General features: G+C 34.6%; 1 protein-coding gene across 6 annotated transcripts in view; it reads left to right on the forward strand.

Moving 5' to 3' along the window:
• JMJD1C (jumonji domain containing 1C) overlaps positions 1-16,072 on the forward strand; it is a 337,216-nt gene that overhangs the window by 143,469 nt on the left and 177,675 nt on the right. For all 6 annotated transcript variants that reach the window (XM_058543362.1, XM_058543365.1, XM_058543360.1 and 3 more), the window contains exon 2: positions 10,767-10,931. Coding sequence is in view for 5 of the 6 variants with exons in the window: in XM_058543365.1 (XP_058399348.1) it covers positions 10,767-10,931 (165 nt within the window). In the remaining variant the exon portion in view is untranslated. The remainder of the gene's footprint in view (positions 1-10,766; positions 10,932-16,072) is intronic.

Genomic DNA, 16,072 nt, shown 5'->3' on the forward strand with positions numbered 1-16,072 from the left:
AGGAATTGGAATTATATATTATGAGAGCTTCTGCATTTGAACCTCTTTCCTATAAAAACGATGTACAGTCATGCGTCGCTTAACGACTGGGATATGTTCTGAGAAATGCATCATTAGGCAATTTCATTATTGTGGGAACATCATAGGGTGTACTTACACAAACCTAGATGGTATAGCCTTCTACACACCTAGGCTCTATGGTACTAATCTGTGGGATCACCATTGTATATGTGGTCGGTCATTGACCAAAATGACCTTATGCAGCACATGGCTGTACTTAATGCAGTCTCTAATCATGCCTCAAAAGAGCAAAACCAGAATTTGAGCCTTTTTCTAAATAAATTATGTTGGGAATTTATTAACAAGTGTTTGTGATATTCAGGACTTTGCATTTAACTTGGATTTTTCTTCCTTAGAATTTTAGTTGCTATCCCTTCCCTTTAAATTCTTTAGTTATAACCTCATGCCTTCAGATTTGTAAATTACTCCCAGAAATCCCTTTTCTCTCAATCCATAGAAAAGCTGTCTTCATCGATTGATTCCCATACTTTAAAAGCATTCTTAGAACTTGTGTTCCTAGAGGCTTTTTCCTCTTGTTTGGTCAAGCTTGCTTCTCTCTCCCTCATCTTTTAAATTATCTAGAAATTACTCTCGTCTCTGTGAAACCTCCTTATGCTAAAAAAGAACTGAACTGGTGCTTTTCCTTCTCTTTAGCCATTCACCTTCTTTTAGTCTGTTCAGTGGTGCTACCGAATAAACAGAAAACTCTAAACTTAGCCATTTTCATTTGTGTATCGTTATTTAAATAATTGTCTAAAAACTGTAAGTTGCTTAAAACTTCTTCATTCCTTAGTTTTCTCTTCTGTAAAATCTTACCCAACACATTGTAAGTGCTCAAATTTTAGCTGCTGCTATCATTACCATTGTTATGGCCTCAATGTTTGTGTTTCCCCAGATTCATTTGTTGAAGTCCTAACCCCCAATGTGATGATTGGAGATGGGGTCTTCGGGGAGATAATTAGGGTTAAATGAGGTCATAAGGCTGGGACCCTGGCAACTGGATTAGTGCCCTGATACGAAAGAGACACCAGGGGACCTTATCTCTCTCTCAGCTCCCATGAAGAAGAGGTCCTGTAAGCACACGAAGAGAAGGCAGCTCGTCTGCAACCTAAGGGGGGAGTACTCACCATAAATGGATCGTGCTGGCACCCTGAATTCAGACTTCCAGCATCTGGAACTGTGAGAAAATAAATTTTCTGTTGTTTAAGCCACTCAGTCTATGGTATTTTATTATGGCAGCGCTAGCAGAGCAAGACAGTTACCATCATCAATAATATTACATTAAATACTATACGTAATTTATCCAAAAGATAATAGTATATATATTGAATTTTATAATATGGAACTTAGGTGACATGATAGGAATATAATTGTTTTTGATTAGATGTAAAGAAGGTAATTGAAACTTAGGCATCTTTGAGTTGTTTGCGATCTTGATACATCTTGTCATTTACCAAGTAATCTTGTAAAGAGATTATTAGTTAAGTAATTCGTAGAGAGGAAAAGTAAACAATATAGATATTGAAAGAACCTTGGTCTCTCTTTTTTCTATTTACTATCTTCATTTGATCCTTTTTCATATTTTGCCCCTTAGGGTTCTAACTCACAGACTCAGTGTGGAAAATCTTAAGGTCATTTTAAGTGTGCCCTTCTACCTTTAAGCCACAAAGGAGTCAGCTACTCAAACATCCCTATCTGGTTAGTGATTTATTACATGGTGTGTGTGCCAGCTTGAAGGAACTAGCCTACTATGACTGTTAGGCCTCTTATGAGCTATTTTACTGTTTTTATTGATTCCATCATTTACTAGCTGCTTGACCTTGGGCAGCTAATTTCTGTGTATCTCAGTTTCCACATTTGAAATAGTTGATAATAATAGTACCCACTTACAGGGTGTACGTAATGAATGATCAAATGGCTTAATGTATGTATCTGGCATGAATGATCAAATGGCTTAATGTATGTATCTGTGGCATGTATACTATGGCATGTAGTAGGCACTATTCAACTGTTAGCTAGTTTTGTTGTTGTCATTGATATTACTTTGATTACCATTATCAATAATTCAAGTAATCTTACAGAGTGATTATGATGATCAAATGGCTTAATATATGTGCATGGCACAAAGTAAGCACTATTAAGTGTTAACTGTTTTTATTTTTGTTGTTACTGGTGTTACCTTTATTACCATTATCAATAATACTGGTAATTAGTGATAATGATTTGAATGCCTCTTGGGAGATGAAAGACTATCCCTGTGATCTCCAAACTACTTTAGAATTTTTAGAACCTAGATTTTTATGCCATAATGTATATTTTAATTGTATTTGTTACGATCATCATTCCAGCAATATACTGTCTTGGTGTGAATATGTATTGGACTCTTCCATAGAATTATACTTACAATTTCAGTTCACCATGGTAAATTTAATATTTTTGTTGTTAGTGCCATTGAGTCGATTCTGACTCCTAGTGACCCTGTGTACGGCAGAGCGGAACCCTGCCCAGTCATTTTGCACCATCCTCTCACCTTCTGGCGCTATATTAGACAATGCTTTTCTGCTATTCATAGAATTTTCATGGCCAGTTTTTTTGGAAGTGTGTGACCAGATCCTTATTCCTAGTCTTTCTTAGTCTGGAAGCTCTGCTGAAACCTGTTCACCATGGGTGACTCTGCTGGTATTTGAAATACTAGTTTCAGCAACACACAGCCACCACAGTGTGACAATTACAGATGGGTGGTGTGGTTCCCTGACCAGGGAAATGAACTGGGGCCCCAGCGATGAGAGCACCAAATCTTAACCACTAGACCACCAGGGTTGTCTAAATGTAATGTAACTACAGAGAATATAATATTTGTTTATTAAAAAGTTGAATTTTATCACATCTACTAGGATGACTATAATTTAAAAGAAAAGAAATTTGGCAAGGATTGGAGAAATTGGAACCCTCGTACATTGCTGCTGGCAACGGAAAATGGTGCAGCCACTGTGCAAAACAGTTTATTGGTTCCTCAAAAAGTTAAATGTAGAATTTACCATATAACCCAACAATTCCATTCCTAGATATATACCTCAAATAATTGAAGACAGGAAGTCAGAGATACTTGGATGCCAATTTTCAGTGCTGTATTATTCATAATAGGCAAAAGGTGAAAGCAACCCAACTGTTCATCAACAAATGAATGGATAAATAAAATGTGGTATATGCATGTAGTAGAATATTACAAAGCCATAAAAAGGAATGAAATTCGGATACATGTTATAACCTGGATGAACCTTAAAAATGTTATGGTAAGTAAAATAACACAGGCACAAAGGTACAATTATATGATTCCATTTATATGAAATATCTAGGCAAATTAACAGAGATAGAAAGTAGTTTAGAGGTTCCCAACGGACTGGGGAAGAGGGCAATGGGAGTTACTACTTGATGAGTAAAAAGTTTCTGTTTGAGATGATGAAAAGTTTTGGGAATAGATTGTGGTGTTGGTTGTACAGCATTGTGAATGTAATTAATGCCACTCAGTTGTATACTTAAAAATGGTTAAAATGGCAAATTTTATGTTACATATATTTTATTGCAGTAAGAATATTTTTTAAAAAGCTGAATTTTAATTTAATTATGTCTGGGTTGCGTGTTTTAATTATTGATGGGCGTGGCAAATAATGTTCATGTTAACTTGTTCGAAAGACTGTTTCTCCTTCTGTCTACTAACCAAGCTTGGGGGCAGAGGGAGCCATGGATGCTGGTTATCTATTTAGAGAGATGTGATTCTTATTGCCCTATGGTCTCCAAAGAGAATACTCTGGAGGTACTGTTTCCAGGGAGGGTGCAGTTGCCTTCCTTACATTGAATGAAAAAGGCCAATAGAGCAAAAATCCAGCTTTTTATAGTCAACCTACCTCCTTCCCTTAACCCCAGATTAAGTAGAACAAGACCAATGTGGAAATGAATACTCCTTAAGCTTCCACAGGATGTGTATCCTCCATAGGTAATTTACTCCCTCCTTCTATTTGTTTTTCCTCATCTTTTGAGTTTTTTTTCTGGACTGTTGCAAAGTTTGCAGCCTCATGTTTATCAAAGGTTTTTCTCTTCACAGACTTTGTTGGATTTGGGGGTCTTCCACTCTAGTGTTTGGTTCTTTGACAATTCTCGTTATGCCTATTCAGACACATGTTTGTGTTTGCTTCTGAAGTCTTGGCTATGCAGCTGGTCGTTAAGAATTCTAAATAAGTGACCTTTGGACAAATGAAGAGAATGCTGTCTGTGAATCCCTGAAATCAGATTGCTTTGAAATATATGCCAATTTATAGCACCTGCACTGTGTAGGCCTGTCCTATATCTTTGGGCTCCCTATGTACCTGTAAAGACTGACGTCATTTAAATGCTATTGGTTTTTATAACTGAAGGAGACAGAGTCAGTTCCTGAAAATGTTAAAACTCAATATCCATTAAGAAAATGTAATTTTAAATCTTAATCTTAGTTCAGAATCATTAATCCAGAAGTATATTGTTTCAAACCGTTTATACCTTGGATTATGCCAGAATGTTTCTCAGGTTTAATTTCCAAACTTTTAGTTCATTATTTTGTAAGATCAACCAATTTCTTTAATTCTTAGAATTGTTGATTATTGCTCAACGTATTACTTCTTTTTAAGCTTGGGCTACTTCGTGTGAGTGCATATTAATTCCGACACTCTTTTTTCTTTTTTATTTTTCTTTCTTTTGGTGAGCACTATTAGCCCTGAGCTAACATCTGTTGCCAATCCTCCTCCTCTTTTTCCTGAGGAAGGTTGGCCCTGAGCTAACAGCTGTGCCCATCTCCCTCTATTTTATATGTCAGACACCTGCCATAGCATGTCTTGATAAGTGGTGTGTAGGTCTGCGACCGGGATCCGAACCTGTGAACTCCGGGCCGCTGATGCGGAGCGCACGAAGTTAACCACTATACCACCAGGCCAGCCCCTTGACACTCTTCATGTTAATAAAAATTTAAACTTTTGAAGTGACTTTAAAATTAAGGTTATATTTGTTTACTTTTTGTGTAAAGTGAAATTAAAAATAGACAAACTGCCTTATTTATTTATTTATTTTTTGTGAGGAAGATCAGCCCTGAGCCAACATCCATGCCAGTCCTCCTCTTTTTTTGCTGAGGAAGAGCTAACATCTGTGCCTGTCTTCTTCCACTTTATATGGGACGCCGCCACAGCGTGGCCTGACAAGCGGTGCGTTGGTGTGCAGCCAAGATCCAAACCCAGGCCTCCAGCAGCAGAGTGTGCGCGCTCTTAACCACTATGCCGTGGGGCTGTCCCCAAACTGCCTTATTTTGTTATCTAATTTATATGGAATTATTTTCTTCAGTGTCTTTTTGTTTTAGCTGTTAACTGAATTCACCAAATGATTTTAATTTTGTTTAGTTTTCAAAGTTTTTTCCAATAAACTAGAAAACATTTTAAATACAATTTTAAGCCAGTAATAATAAAAACATTACTTAAACTGTGTTGATTTATCATGTTCCTCTATTTGATTACTTATTTTTGTTTACAATACCTGCTTACAGTATATCTTTTGAAATAAATGTGCTTTATCCTTTAGGACGGGAGATAAACTAAATCTGTCGTAATTACATTTTTAATTTGATAATCTGATTTTTAACATGTATGAACTTTAGGCCATGGTTAAACGTTTCTGGTTTTGTAAAGGCGTAGGACAATATTTTTGTTTTCAGTAAAAAATTTATGGATTTACTATATTATACTTTAAACCCCATTAATTTAATATCACATTTAAAAGTTTTGAGTATTTAGGCAGAGATGGCCAGGTTTTGGCCCATTTGATTTCTTATCATCAAATTGTTCATATAGACTTGTAGACAGGTAAATCTTGTAGAAAAATTAGTCCATTTTCCCCCATATCGCTATTTTATAGAACAACATTCTGTTAGGCATCCCGTAATAGATTTTATGGAGAAATAAATTGGGAAAAGTCTCATGGTATAAACTCTCTTATTAACAATGCACAGTGAACATTGGCATGTTAAAAGCCTTGAGAACACCTCTAATAAAGTTAGACATTTGTTACTTTATCTGATTAGTTCATGAACTTTGGTTATGACATGTCTTCCCTAATGCTTATTTATATACAAAAAATGATGATTCTGTAATATACACTATACTCTGAGGAATGTTAGGTGCTCTAATGCTTTTATTTTTAATGTGAAAGATTCTTAGAGGCTAAGTAGTTTTAGCCCCTGGTTGCTGGTTGATCTTGGCAGAACCAAGCCTGGGAATTCCTCACAGTTCTCACATGACATCATGCAGGTCGCTCTTACTTTAGAGTATATAAAAAGATGAGGCCCATATTGCACCAAGTTGGTATGATAACAATTTACTGTTATATTATTATGGAAACCAAGGTAAAAATAGCTAAATTTGTCTTTATTACTTGGTTTTTCAGTAGAAACAGTTGTGTGATTATAATTTTCATTATAAATGTCACTGAAGACAGTATATTGTGAAAGAATAGGGCCTTTCTTAGTTACTGATCTTTGTTTTGCTGAGGAATATTCACCCTGAGCTAACATCTGTTGCCAGTCTTCCTCTTTTTTGCTTGAGGAAGATTCGCCCTGAGCTAACATCTGTGTCAGTCTTCCTCTATTTTGTATGTGAGTCACCGCCACAGCATGGCTGCTGCCGAGTGGTAGAGGTCTGCGCCCAGGAACTGAACCTGGGCCGCCAAAGTGGAGCGCACCAAACTTAACCACTGGGCCACGGGGCTGGCCCCGTACTGATCACTGGTTTATTTCATAGTTTTAGAAAAAGAACTGAGGGATTCTCATAGGGTCTTAGAAAAATCATGATAATTTTTGATGAATTTTAACTCAAAAAGTATGCTCCATCATATTAATCTGAAATATCTTTTCAAATGGGTATATTAGTAGATTTTTTATGTAGCTAATATTTTTACTGTTCTCACATTTTTTCCAAATTAACAGTATTACATTGCAGATAAAGATTGTAGTTTATTTAGAGGTCCTAAAATAAAGTGGCAGAGCCAAAATTATAATTTAGACTAAAATAATAATTCTTAGCTCTCATATCCTATTATTTTGATATATGTAAGTTGAGTATAGGTCTCCAATCCAAGTGACCAGAATTCATTTGCCACTTTGAAGCAATCAACCCATGTAGAAGAAAATAGATATTTTCCTTATAAACAATAATTGTGTTGGGCAAGTTCAAAGGTTAAGTTAATTTTAATGGGCAAAACAGCAGAAACTGCATTGCACATGCTGCTTATACTTTTTCTTCTTGCCAGTGGTTCCTCTCACAGTCTGAAAGCTTTTCTTTCAGTGCCTGCTATTACACATACATAAAACTGAGAATTTGTGCATGTTGGCATCTGTTACAGAACACATGTATTAAAAGAGTAATGTGACAGTCTTGTAATTACCGACTGACTAGTTCTTAGAATTCATTGTTCTAATATCTTGGGCTAAAAAAAGTATTTATCACATATTCATTATGAAATATTGATTCTTTTGCTTAGCCTTTTTCTCTCATCGTATTCACTCTTATGGTAATCATGGAAGGAATATCCATGGCTCTTAACTCTTAATGTATATCTCTCATTTCTAAATTCTCAGTGTTCAAAACGATTGGCTCTACTATGCAATCAGAAGTGTTTACTGAGTGAAATCTTCTTTTTATATAGTTATGAACACAATGATTAATAAGTGAAGAGTAACTGTACCATGTTGCATTTAGGACCTTTTTTTTTTTTTTTTTTTTTTTTTGCAAAATAGTTGTTTGTTCATACTTGTGATGTGTTTTTGCACAATGTTGGGTATTCAAAAACATTTACTGAGTACTTTGTTAGGCACTGTGCCAGGCACTAGAGATTCAAAGAAGATGAAGGTGTACTAATTCTTGCTCTCAAGGATCTTGTATTTTAATTAGTAAGATAGGGAACTAAGCAGACAGAAGAACTCAACAGAGGTGAATGAGGAGGGAGTTAATATAAAGTAACATATGATCAAACAGCCAAGAATATACAGTGTTTTATGTAGGTTTGCAGATCAATGAGAAGAAAACTACGCCTCCCCAAACCTGATCCCGCACACATACCCATACACTGTAAGGCTAGATTAGTTACTGATTCAGTTAGTCAAGATACAAAATCTTATCTGTGTTTGTATAGGTAATCCAACATGGGCACTGAGTGTCCCTGCATGTTCTTGCTAGACATGCCAAGAATGCAAAACCCTGACCGCCCTTTACCTGGGACATTTCTCAGAGTTGTGTTTGCAGTGAGCAGCAGTGAAGGATGAGGTAATAACTTCCCCCAAACAAAGAGCAGGCTGACTGTCTTCTACTTACCATAAAAGTGAGAACCGCTCCCTCCCCCTCCCCCCAAAGTCAGTGTTCTTCTTCTGTGACAACTTTCTAAGGGCACAAGTGTCCATCCTGGGCCCTTTGCATCCTTCCCATGGGACTTGGGAGGCATGAGGAGCCCACACAAGCAGCAGGCTTATTCTCTGCTTTAAGTAATAAGTAGCTTTTGCTTTAAGTAGTAAAGTCCTAGGAGTCTCATGTTTTTTGCCAGAATCCATGAAACAGTAACAGGCCAAATTTGTTAGCCTCTCCCTCCTTCCCTCGTTCTTTCCTTCTCTTTTTTTCCCTCTCTCCTTCCCTCCCTTTGTTCTTCCCTCTCCAGTCAAATCTGAAACTCGTCACTGTTTTTGATAATTTGAAGGTAAGTTGGCTACACAGCAAAGAAGCAGCAACAGCATGTCTAATTTTAGTTTCCTTTTGTCCCCAAGATCCTAGCAGATTTCTAAATCTGCCAGTGACACTGTCCATGCGAGATAAGCTGTGAGTTTAGAAAGTTCACTTCATGCTGAAAACTTTAATTTTATATAAAGGGAAGAATTTACATTGAATTTATTTTCTTTAGGGTAGGGATATGTTTACAGACCTTGGCTCTTTAGGTTCTTGACGGAAATATTTTGTCAGCAAGACCATATTATTGTCCATGAGGGGAAAACAAAGATAGTGCTCATGTTTTCCTGAGCATTGTCTCTGCTTCAGTTTTCTGCAGTTTTCAAAAGCCTATTTATATCACAATTTAGTAATGAAATACAGGAATCTTACAAGATTTCAAGTAGTGGAGGAATTGTTATAGTTTGAAACCTTTGCATAAGACCAGATGGACCTCAGCGCCACCCCTAAGGATGCATCTTTAGAAGAAGCCAGCAGCCTTATTGCCTTCTTCCTTGACTTGGGCTCCTGCTCTGACATGGTATGGATAACTAGGAACAGACGTTAACTCCTTGAACAGTGTGCTGCTCTTTCCCAGTTCTAACAGGTGAGCACATCTAGCTTCCTAATGGGCAGCAGCACAAAGACCTCAAAATCAAACATATCTTTTACCAGTTTGCTTCCATGTTTAAAAGTCCGTGATTACAAGAGTCGTGAAATATTTCATATTTATTAAACACTTTGTGTATATGCAGCACTGTACTGGACACTATAAGAGCTCTACCCTCAATGAGTTTGCACCCATAATTTAAAGATATTCTCATTATATTTGAAGAATATAGGGCAATATTTGATTATATACTAATATAAACTGTATGAAAAATAGCTGCTTGTAGGAGTTTAAAGCTAAGTTTGAGTTGAACTGGGAGTTAAAAATATCCTGGAAGAACTTGAGTGAGGCCAGAAGAAAAAACAGGATTTAGATAAGTGGAAACTGAAACACTTCAGGTGTAAGGGAGCAGAAGATGAGTGGAAGAAATATAAGATAGGAACAAGACTGCCTCCATCATAATCGAGTAGGGTCTGTGAGGAGATAATTTTAGGGAATGAATGAAAAAGGATGAAAGTGGGGGAAGAACGGGTTGAATGATTGAATGAGTGAGTGTAAAAGAGTCAGCTTCGGTTTTCCAAATATAATATCTTTGTCTTGTTCCTATGTTAGAGGAAAAGATTTCAGTCTTTAACCATTGAGTATGATGTTAGTTGTAGGTTTTTTCAATATAACCTTCATTATGTTGAGATATTTTCCTTTATTCCTATTTTGAGCATTTTTATCATAAAAGGTCGTTGCTTGTCAAATGCTTTTTTGGCGTCAATTAAGACGATCTTGTAGTTTTTTCTTCGTTATGTTGATGTGATGTATTACGTTGATTAATTTTCGTATGTTGAACCATGCTTGTACTGCCACCTATCCTTGTAATTAAAGCTTTATTGGAACAAAGCCAAACTCATTTGTTTACATATTTTCTATGGCTGTTTTCCGTATTACAAAGTGAGAAGTAGTTATGGTAGAGACCATATAGTTTGCAAAGCCTAAAATATTTACTATTTGATTCTTTACAGAAAATGGTTCCCAACCTCTGCTTCTAGAATCATCAGTATTGACTTAGTTCTTTAGTATGTCTTTAGTAGGTATCGGCCAATCTGTACTGACCAACATTGTGTAAATTGTATTTCTTAATAAACTTATGGGTTATCTTCCTGTCATAAAATAAGTAGGTGTTATAATGTGTGGTTAAGGAGAAGTAGTTAAATAATGATTTTAAGAGAAATGTTAATTTGAATAATGAATTCGTTAGTCTTTTGTAATTAAACTTCATGGCTTATATTTTAAAATATCACATTCTGTATTGCTTATGAAGTTTTATGTTTTCTTTTTCATAGGTGTATGTGGAATTTGATGATCTTGAATGGGATAAACGAGAGTGGGTTAAAGTTTATGAAGATTTTTCAGCCTTCTTGGTGGAATACCACTTAATCTGGGCCAAAAGGAACGACCCTAGCCAGACTCAGGGATCAAAGAGCAAACAGATTCAGTGGCCTGCACTGGTAAGATCTATTTCTGTTTCATTTTCAGTTGATTGTTGTAAAAGAACAAGAACTGAATAGACGTTTAAATTTACCTTGGTGATTATAGATTAATATTCCTGAAGAGGCTCTGGAATATCTGGCAGAAATTTCAAAATACTTCTGTCATTTTGTTAAATAACTTTATGTTTTTTTGTTAGTACTCTTTCAGCATATTTACTCCACAAGTAGGTTATTCTCCCCAGGTAAGGGAAATATATCAATTGGATTAAAGGCTATTAAGAGAGAGTTGACTGGTTTGTGTGCATTGTGAAACTACTTTGCTGAATGAGACTTTGTAGGTAGATGATAAGAGGATACTTTTTATAAAGCATCCAGTAGCATATAATTTTCCTTGGTTTGTTAAATTTAGTCAACATTGAGTGAATCTTTGTGGATAATAGCAGATATTTAATGTGAAATTATATGTTCAGGTAATAGGTAAAATTACTTCATATCAGGAAATGTTTCATTTAAGAAAATATAGTAGATTTCAGTAAACTCTCAGCTAGTTTGACGAGTTTTATTTAAAAAAATCTTACTAAATAAACAAGTTATTAGTTCTATTAGGAAAAAATCCACATCTGTTTAACCATTGTTATCCCTATTTTCTGGCAGAATATCTGGCATGTAACAGGTGTGCAGTATATGTTTGAATGAAATAGTTTTCTTACGTTAATATTAAAGAAATATTTTAAAAGCCATTGAAACAGTATTTCATGTATTTGGTATAAATATTATCAGGGTAGGTACTTGCAAATTTTTTTTACAAGGATACTTTTAAATTTTTTACTTACAAGGATAGTTTTACTTGCTAATAATTGTGGTGCTTATAAATTTTCTCTTTTAGTTAACCATTTAAAAGTTTGAGGAAATAAGTAGTTAAAAAGAAAAAACAGGGAAGGAGGGAGGGAATTAAGTGAATTGAATTAATGGCATTTTTAAAAGAAAATATAATATGGAAAGATGCAAGATGATCTCCATGAGCTATAGTTTTGATAGGTACTTTGAATACTTTGAATACTCTAGCAAAATAAAGAAGGTAATTTTATCCATGTTAGATTTTTAAAAAATGTTTGTTGAATGAGTATGTTGAATGGTTCATATGAAGTTTTTAAAACCACGACTAGCATACTTTTTTGATTTTATAAACTTTAACTCAAAAATTGGTTAAAACTCGTGAGTAATAATGACATATATGTGAATTTTGTATGAAAAGTTTCAAAAGCAAGAAGCACTAACATCAGTAATACCACAAAGTATTCCTCAGTATCATAGTTAAAAAATAAACAGAACTTTAGAAAACCTTTGCCATTTCTCAGAGACAGTTAAAATCAAGGTGAATTCCTAATTTATATTCATAAATTACTGATTTTGGAGAAAATTTCTATTAGGAGATATTGCTTCATTGTAATTTTTGTCATAATTTTAGAAATTTGTTCTGTTGAAAGCTTTTTAACCCCACAAAACTCCTTAACAAACTTGCTTTTAAAATTCAACTTATTTTTTCTTATTATACAAAAGATGTACATGTTATAAAAAATTTGGAAAATGCTAAATAGTATAAAGTAGAAAATCATAATCATTCTACTACCACCACCAATGAATAGCTAATTTACTTCTTCAACATATTTTCTTATAAAATATATTTCCTTGCTTTCCTTTTTTTCCCATTATAGAATTAAAAAATATTTTTTTAATTGTACTAAAATATGTTTAACATAAAAATTTTTCATTTTGATGATTTTTAAGTATAAAATGAGACTTTTCATGAAACACGTTCACATTGTTTTGCAACCATCCATTCCATCTTGCAAAACTGAAACTCGGTACCCGTTAAACAGAATCTCCCCATTCCCTGCTCTTCCCAGCCCCTGGCAACCACCATTTTACTTTCTGTCTCTATGATTTTGATTACTCTAAGTACCTCATATAAGTGGAATCATACGGTATTTGTCTTTTTGTGACTGGCTTATTTCACATAGCACAATGTCTGCAAGATTCCTCCGTTTTGTAGCCTGTGTCAGAACTTCTTTTCTTTATAAGGCTGAATAATATTCCATGATATGTATAATACTACATTGTGTTTATCTATTCATTTGTCTGTTGATGGACACTTGTGATGCTTTTACCTTTTGGCTTTTACGAATAATGCTGCTGTGGACGTGGGTGTACCAGTATCTCTTTGAAACTATGCTTTTGATTCTTTTGTGCATATACCCAGAAGTGGAAATGCTGGATCATATGGTAATTCTATTTTTAATTTTTTTGAGGAACTGCCATACTGTTTTCCACAGCAGCCGCCCTGCCAACACTTGTTATTTTTAGTTTTTTGATAATAGCTATCCCAATGGGTATGAGGTAGTATCTTCTTGTAGTTTTGATTTGCATTTCCCTAATGATTAGTGATGTTGAGCATCTTTTCATGTGCTTATTGGCCATTTGTATATCTTCTTTGTTGAAATGTCTATTCAAGTCCTTTGCCTATTTTTGAATCAGGTTGTTTTTCTGTTATTGAGTTTTAGGCGTTCTCTATATGTTCTGGATATTAGTCCTTTATTAGATGTGACCTGCAAACATTTTCTTCCATTCTGTGGCTTGCTTTTTTCCTCTGTTGGTATGTCTTTTGATGCACAAAATTTTTTAGTTTTCATGAAGTCCAATTTGTCTATTTTTTCTTTTGTTTATCTATTCCTTTGGTGTCATATCCCAGAAATCATTGCCAAATCCAATGTTGTGAAGCTTTTGTCATATATTTACTTGTAAGAGTTTTATTGTTTTAGGTCTTATAGGTAGGCCTTTGATCTGTTTTGAGTTCATTTTGTTTATGGTTTTTAGATAAGCATTCAGTTTCTTTCATTTGCCTGTGGATATTCAGTTTTCCCCAGCACCGTTTGTTGAAAGGATGTCTTTTCTCCGTTGAATGGTCTTGGCATCCTTGGCAAAATTTATTTGACCATATATGCAAGAGTTTATTTCTGGGCTCTCTATTCTATTACATTGGTCTATATGTTTGTCTTGATGCCAGTATCATGCTGTTTTGATTACTGTAGCTTTGTAGAAAGTGTTGAAATCAGGAAGTGTGAGTCCTCCAACTTTGTTCTTTTTCAGTATTGTTTTGGCTGTTTGGTATCCCTTGCGATTTCATATGAGTTTCAGGATGGATTTTTCTATTTCTTCAAGAAATGTTGAGATTTTGATAGAGATTGCATTGAATCTATAGATCACTTTGGGTAGTGTTGACATATTAGCAATATTAAGCCTTCCTATCCATGAACACAGGATATCTTTACATTTATATCTTCTTTAAATTCTTTTAGTAATGTTTTGTAGTTATTATTGTACAAGTCTTTCACTTCCTTGGTTAATTCCTAAGTAATTTATTCTTTTCAATGCTATTGTAAATGGAATTGTTTTGCTAATTTCACTTTCAGATTGTTCATTATTAGCATATAGAAATGCAACTGGTTTTTATGTGTTGATTTTATATCTTTCTACTTACCTAACATCATGCTCAATTGTAAAAGACTAGAAGCTTTTCCTCTAAGATTGGGTACAAGACAACGATGACACTTCTATTTAACATAGTATTGGAAGTTCTAGCCAGAGCAGTTAGATAAGAAAAAGAAAAAAAGGCAAGTAAATCGGAAAGGAAGAAGTAAAATTATTTCTGTTTGCAGTTGATATCATATATAGAGAAAACCCTATAATGATTACACACACACAAATATTAAAACTAATAAACGAGTTCAGCAAAGCAGCAGGATACAAAAATCTCTGCTTTCTTTAAATCATAGTTTTAGTTAAGATTGCATTAAGTTTGTAGCTCCTGCCCTTTTTTTACTTAATGTTTTTTTTTTTTGGTGAGGAGGAGTGTCCCTGAGCTAACATCTGTTGCCAATCTTCCTCTTTTTGCTTGAGGAAAATTGGCCCTGAGCTAGCATCTGTGCCAGTCTTCCTCCGCTTTGTATGTGGGTTGCCATCACAGCATGGCTTGATGAGTGGTGTAGGTCTCTGCCTGGGATCTGAACCTGTGAACTCTACCACCAAAGCAGAGCACATGAACTTTAACCACTACGCCACCAGGCCAGCCCCGCTTAATGTTTTATCCTATACATTTCTCCTCACAGGTAATAACTTTAACAAATTTTAGTGGCTGCATAATATTTGATCCTATAATGACCAATTTCCCTAATGTTTGGTATTGTAGTTGTTTCTAATTTTACTGTGATTATAAATAACTGTGATAAATATGTAAAAATCTTTCTCTGCATCTCTGATTATTTTTAAAATTTAGATTCATAGCAGTAGAATTGTGGTCAAAGGGTATGAAATTGAAAACAACAAAAATCTAAAAAATCTTCTGATACTCTCCACAAATTATTTAAAAGTTTCCTTACTACCATGGTCTCCGGTGTATGAGTGTTTTCATCTCATTCAGACTCTAATCCCCCAGCTCCCCCACCCCTGCCTGTAAGTACTGATTACTTATTTTCAGACCATCTTGTTTTAAAACCAAAACGAACATTTAAAAAAGGAGGATTTTACAACTTAAGGCGTACAGAATTGAATGTTATCATTTTTATATCTGCTGATTTGATATTTAAAATACTATTTCATTGTTTTGATTTGCATTTCTTCAATGGGATGAATATTTCTTCGTATTTATTAGCAACTTATGTTTTTTGTGAATTGTCTTTTTTCATTTAGTTATTATTAGGGTTGTGTATTTCTCTACTGTTTGTTATGAGGTTTCTTTATGGTATTATAGATACTATAACACTTTGTCATTTTTTTTCATGATTTTCTCAACTAATTTTACGATAGCAAGTCTTTTTGAATTGTATATTTTTATTTACAGAAAGTCTTTATAATGAGATATCTTCCTTAATTCACAAAGTCAGGATGTGTCTTCCTTTCTTCCTGTTTCCTTTGTTTCTGGAGGTTGAAAATTAATAGAACAAATAATTGAAATGAGAAAGCTTGGTATACTTTAGATAATAATCATTTTAAGTTTCATAGGACTTTGCAGACATTCGTTTATGTATAGGACATATGACTGAGAATCTGTTGTTTTCCTATCTGTTCATTAAAATGAGGCCTATTTAAGGATATCTACAAGC

Source organism: Diceros bicornis, chromosome 6, assembly GCF_020826845.1.
Source record: "Diceros bicornis minor isolate mBicDic1 chromosome 6, mDicBic1.mat.cur, whole genome shotgun sequence".
In the NCBI taxonomy this organism is placed as follows: domain Eukaryota; kingdom Metazoa; phylum Chordata; class Mammalia; order Perissodactyla; family Rhinocerotidae; genus Diceros; species Diceros bicornis.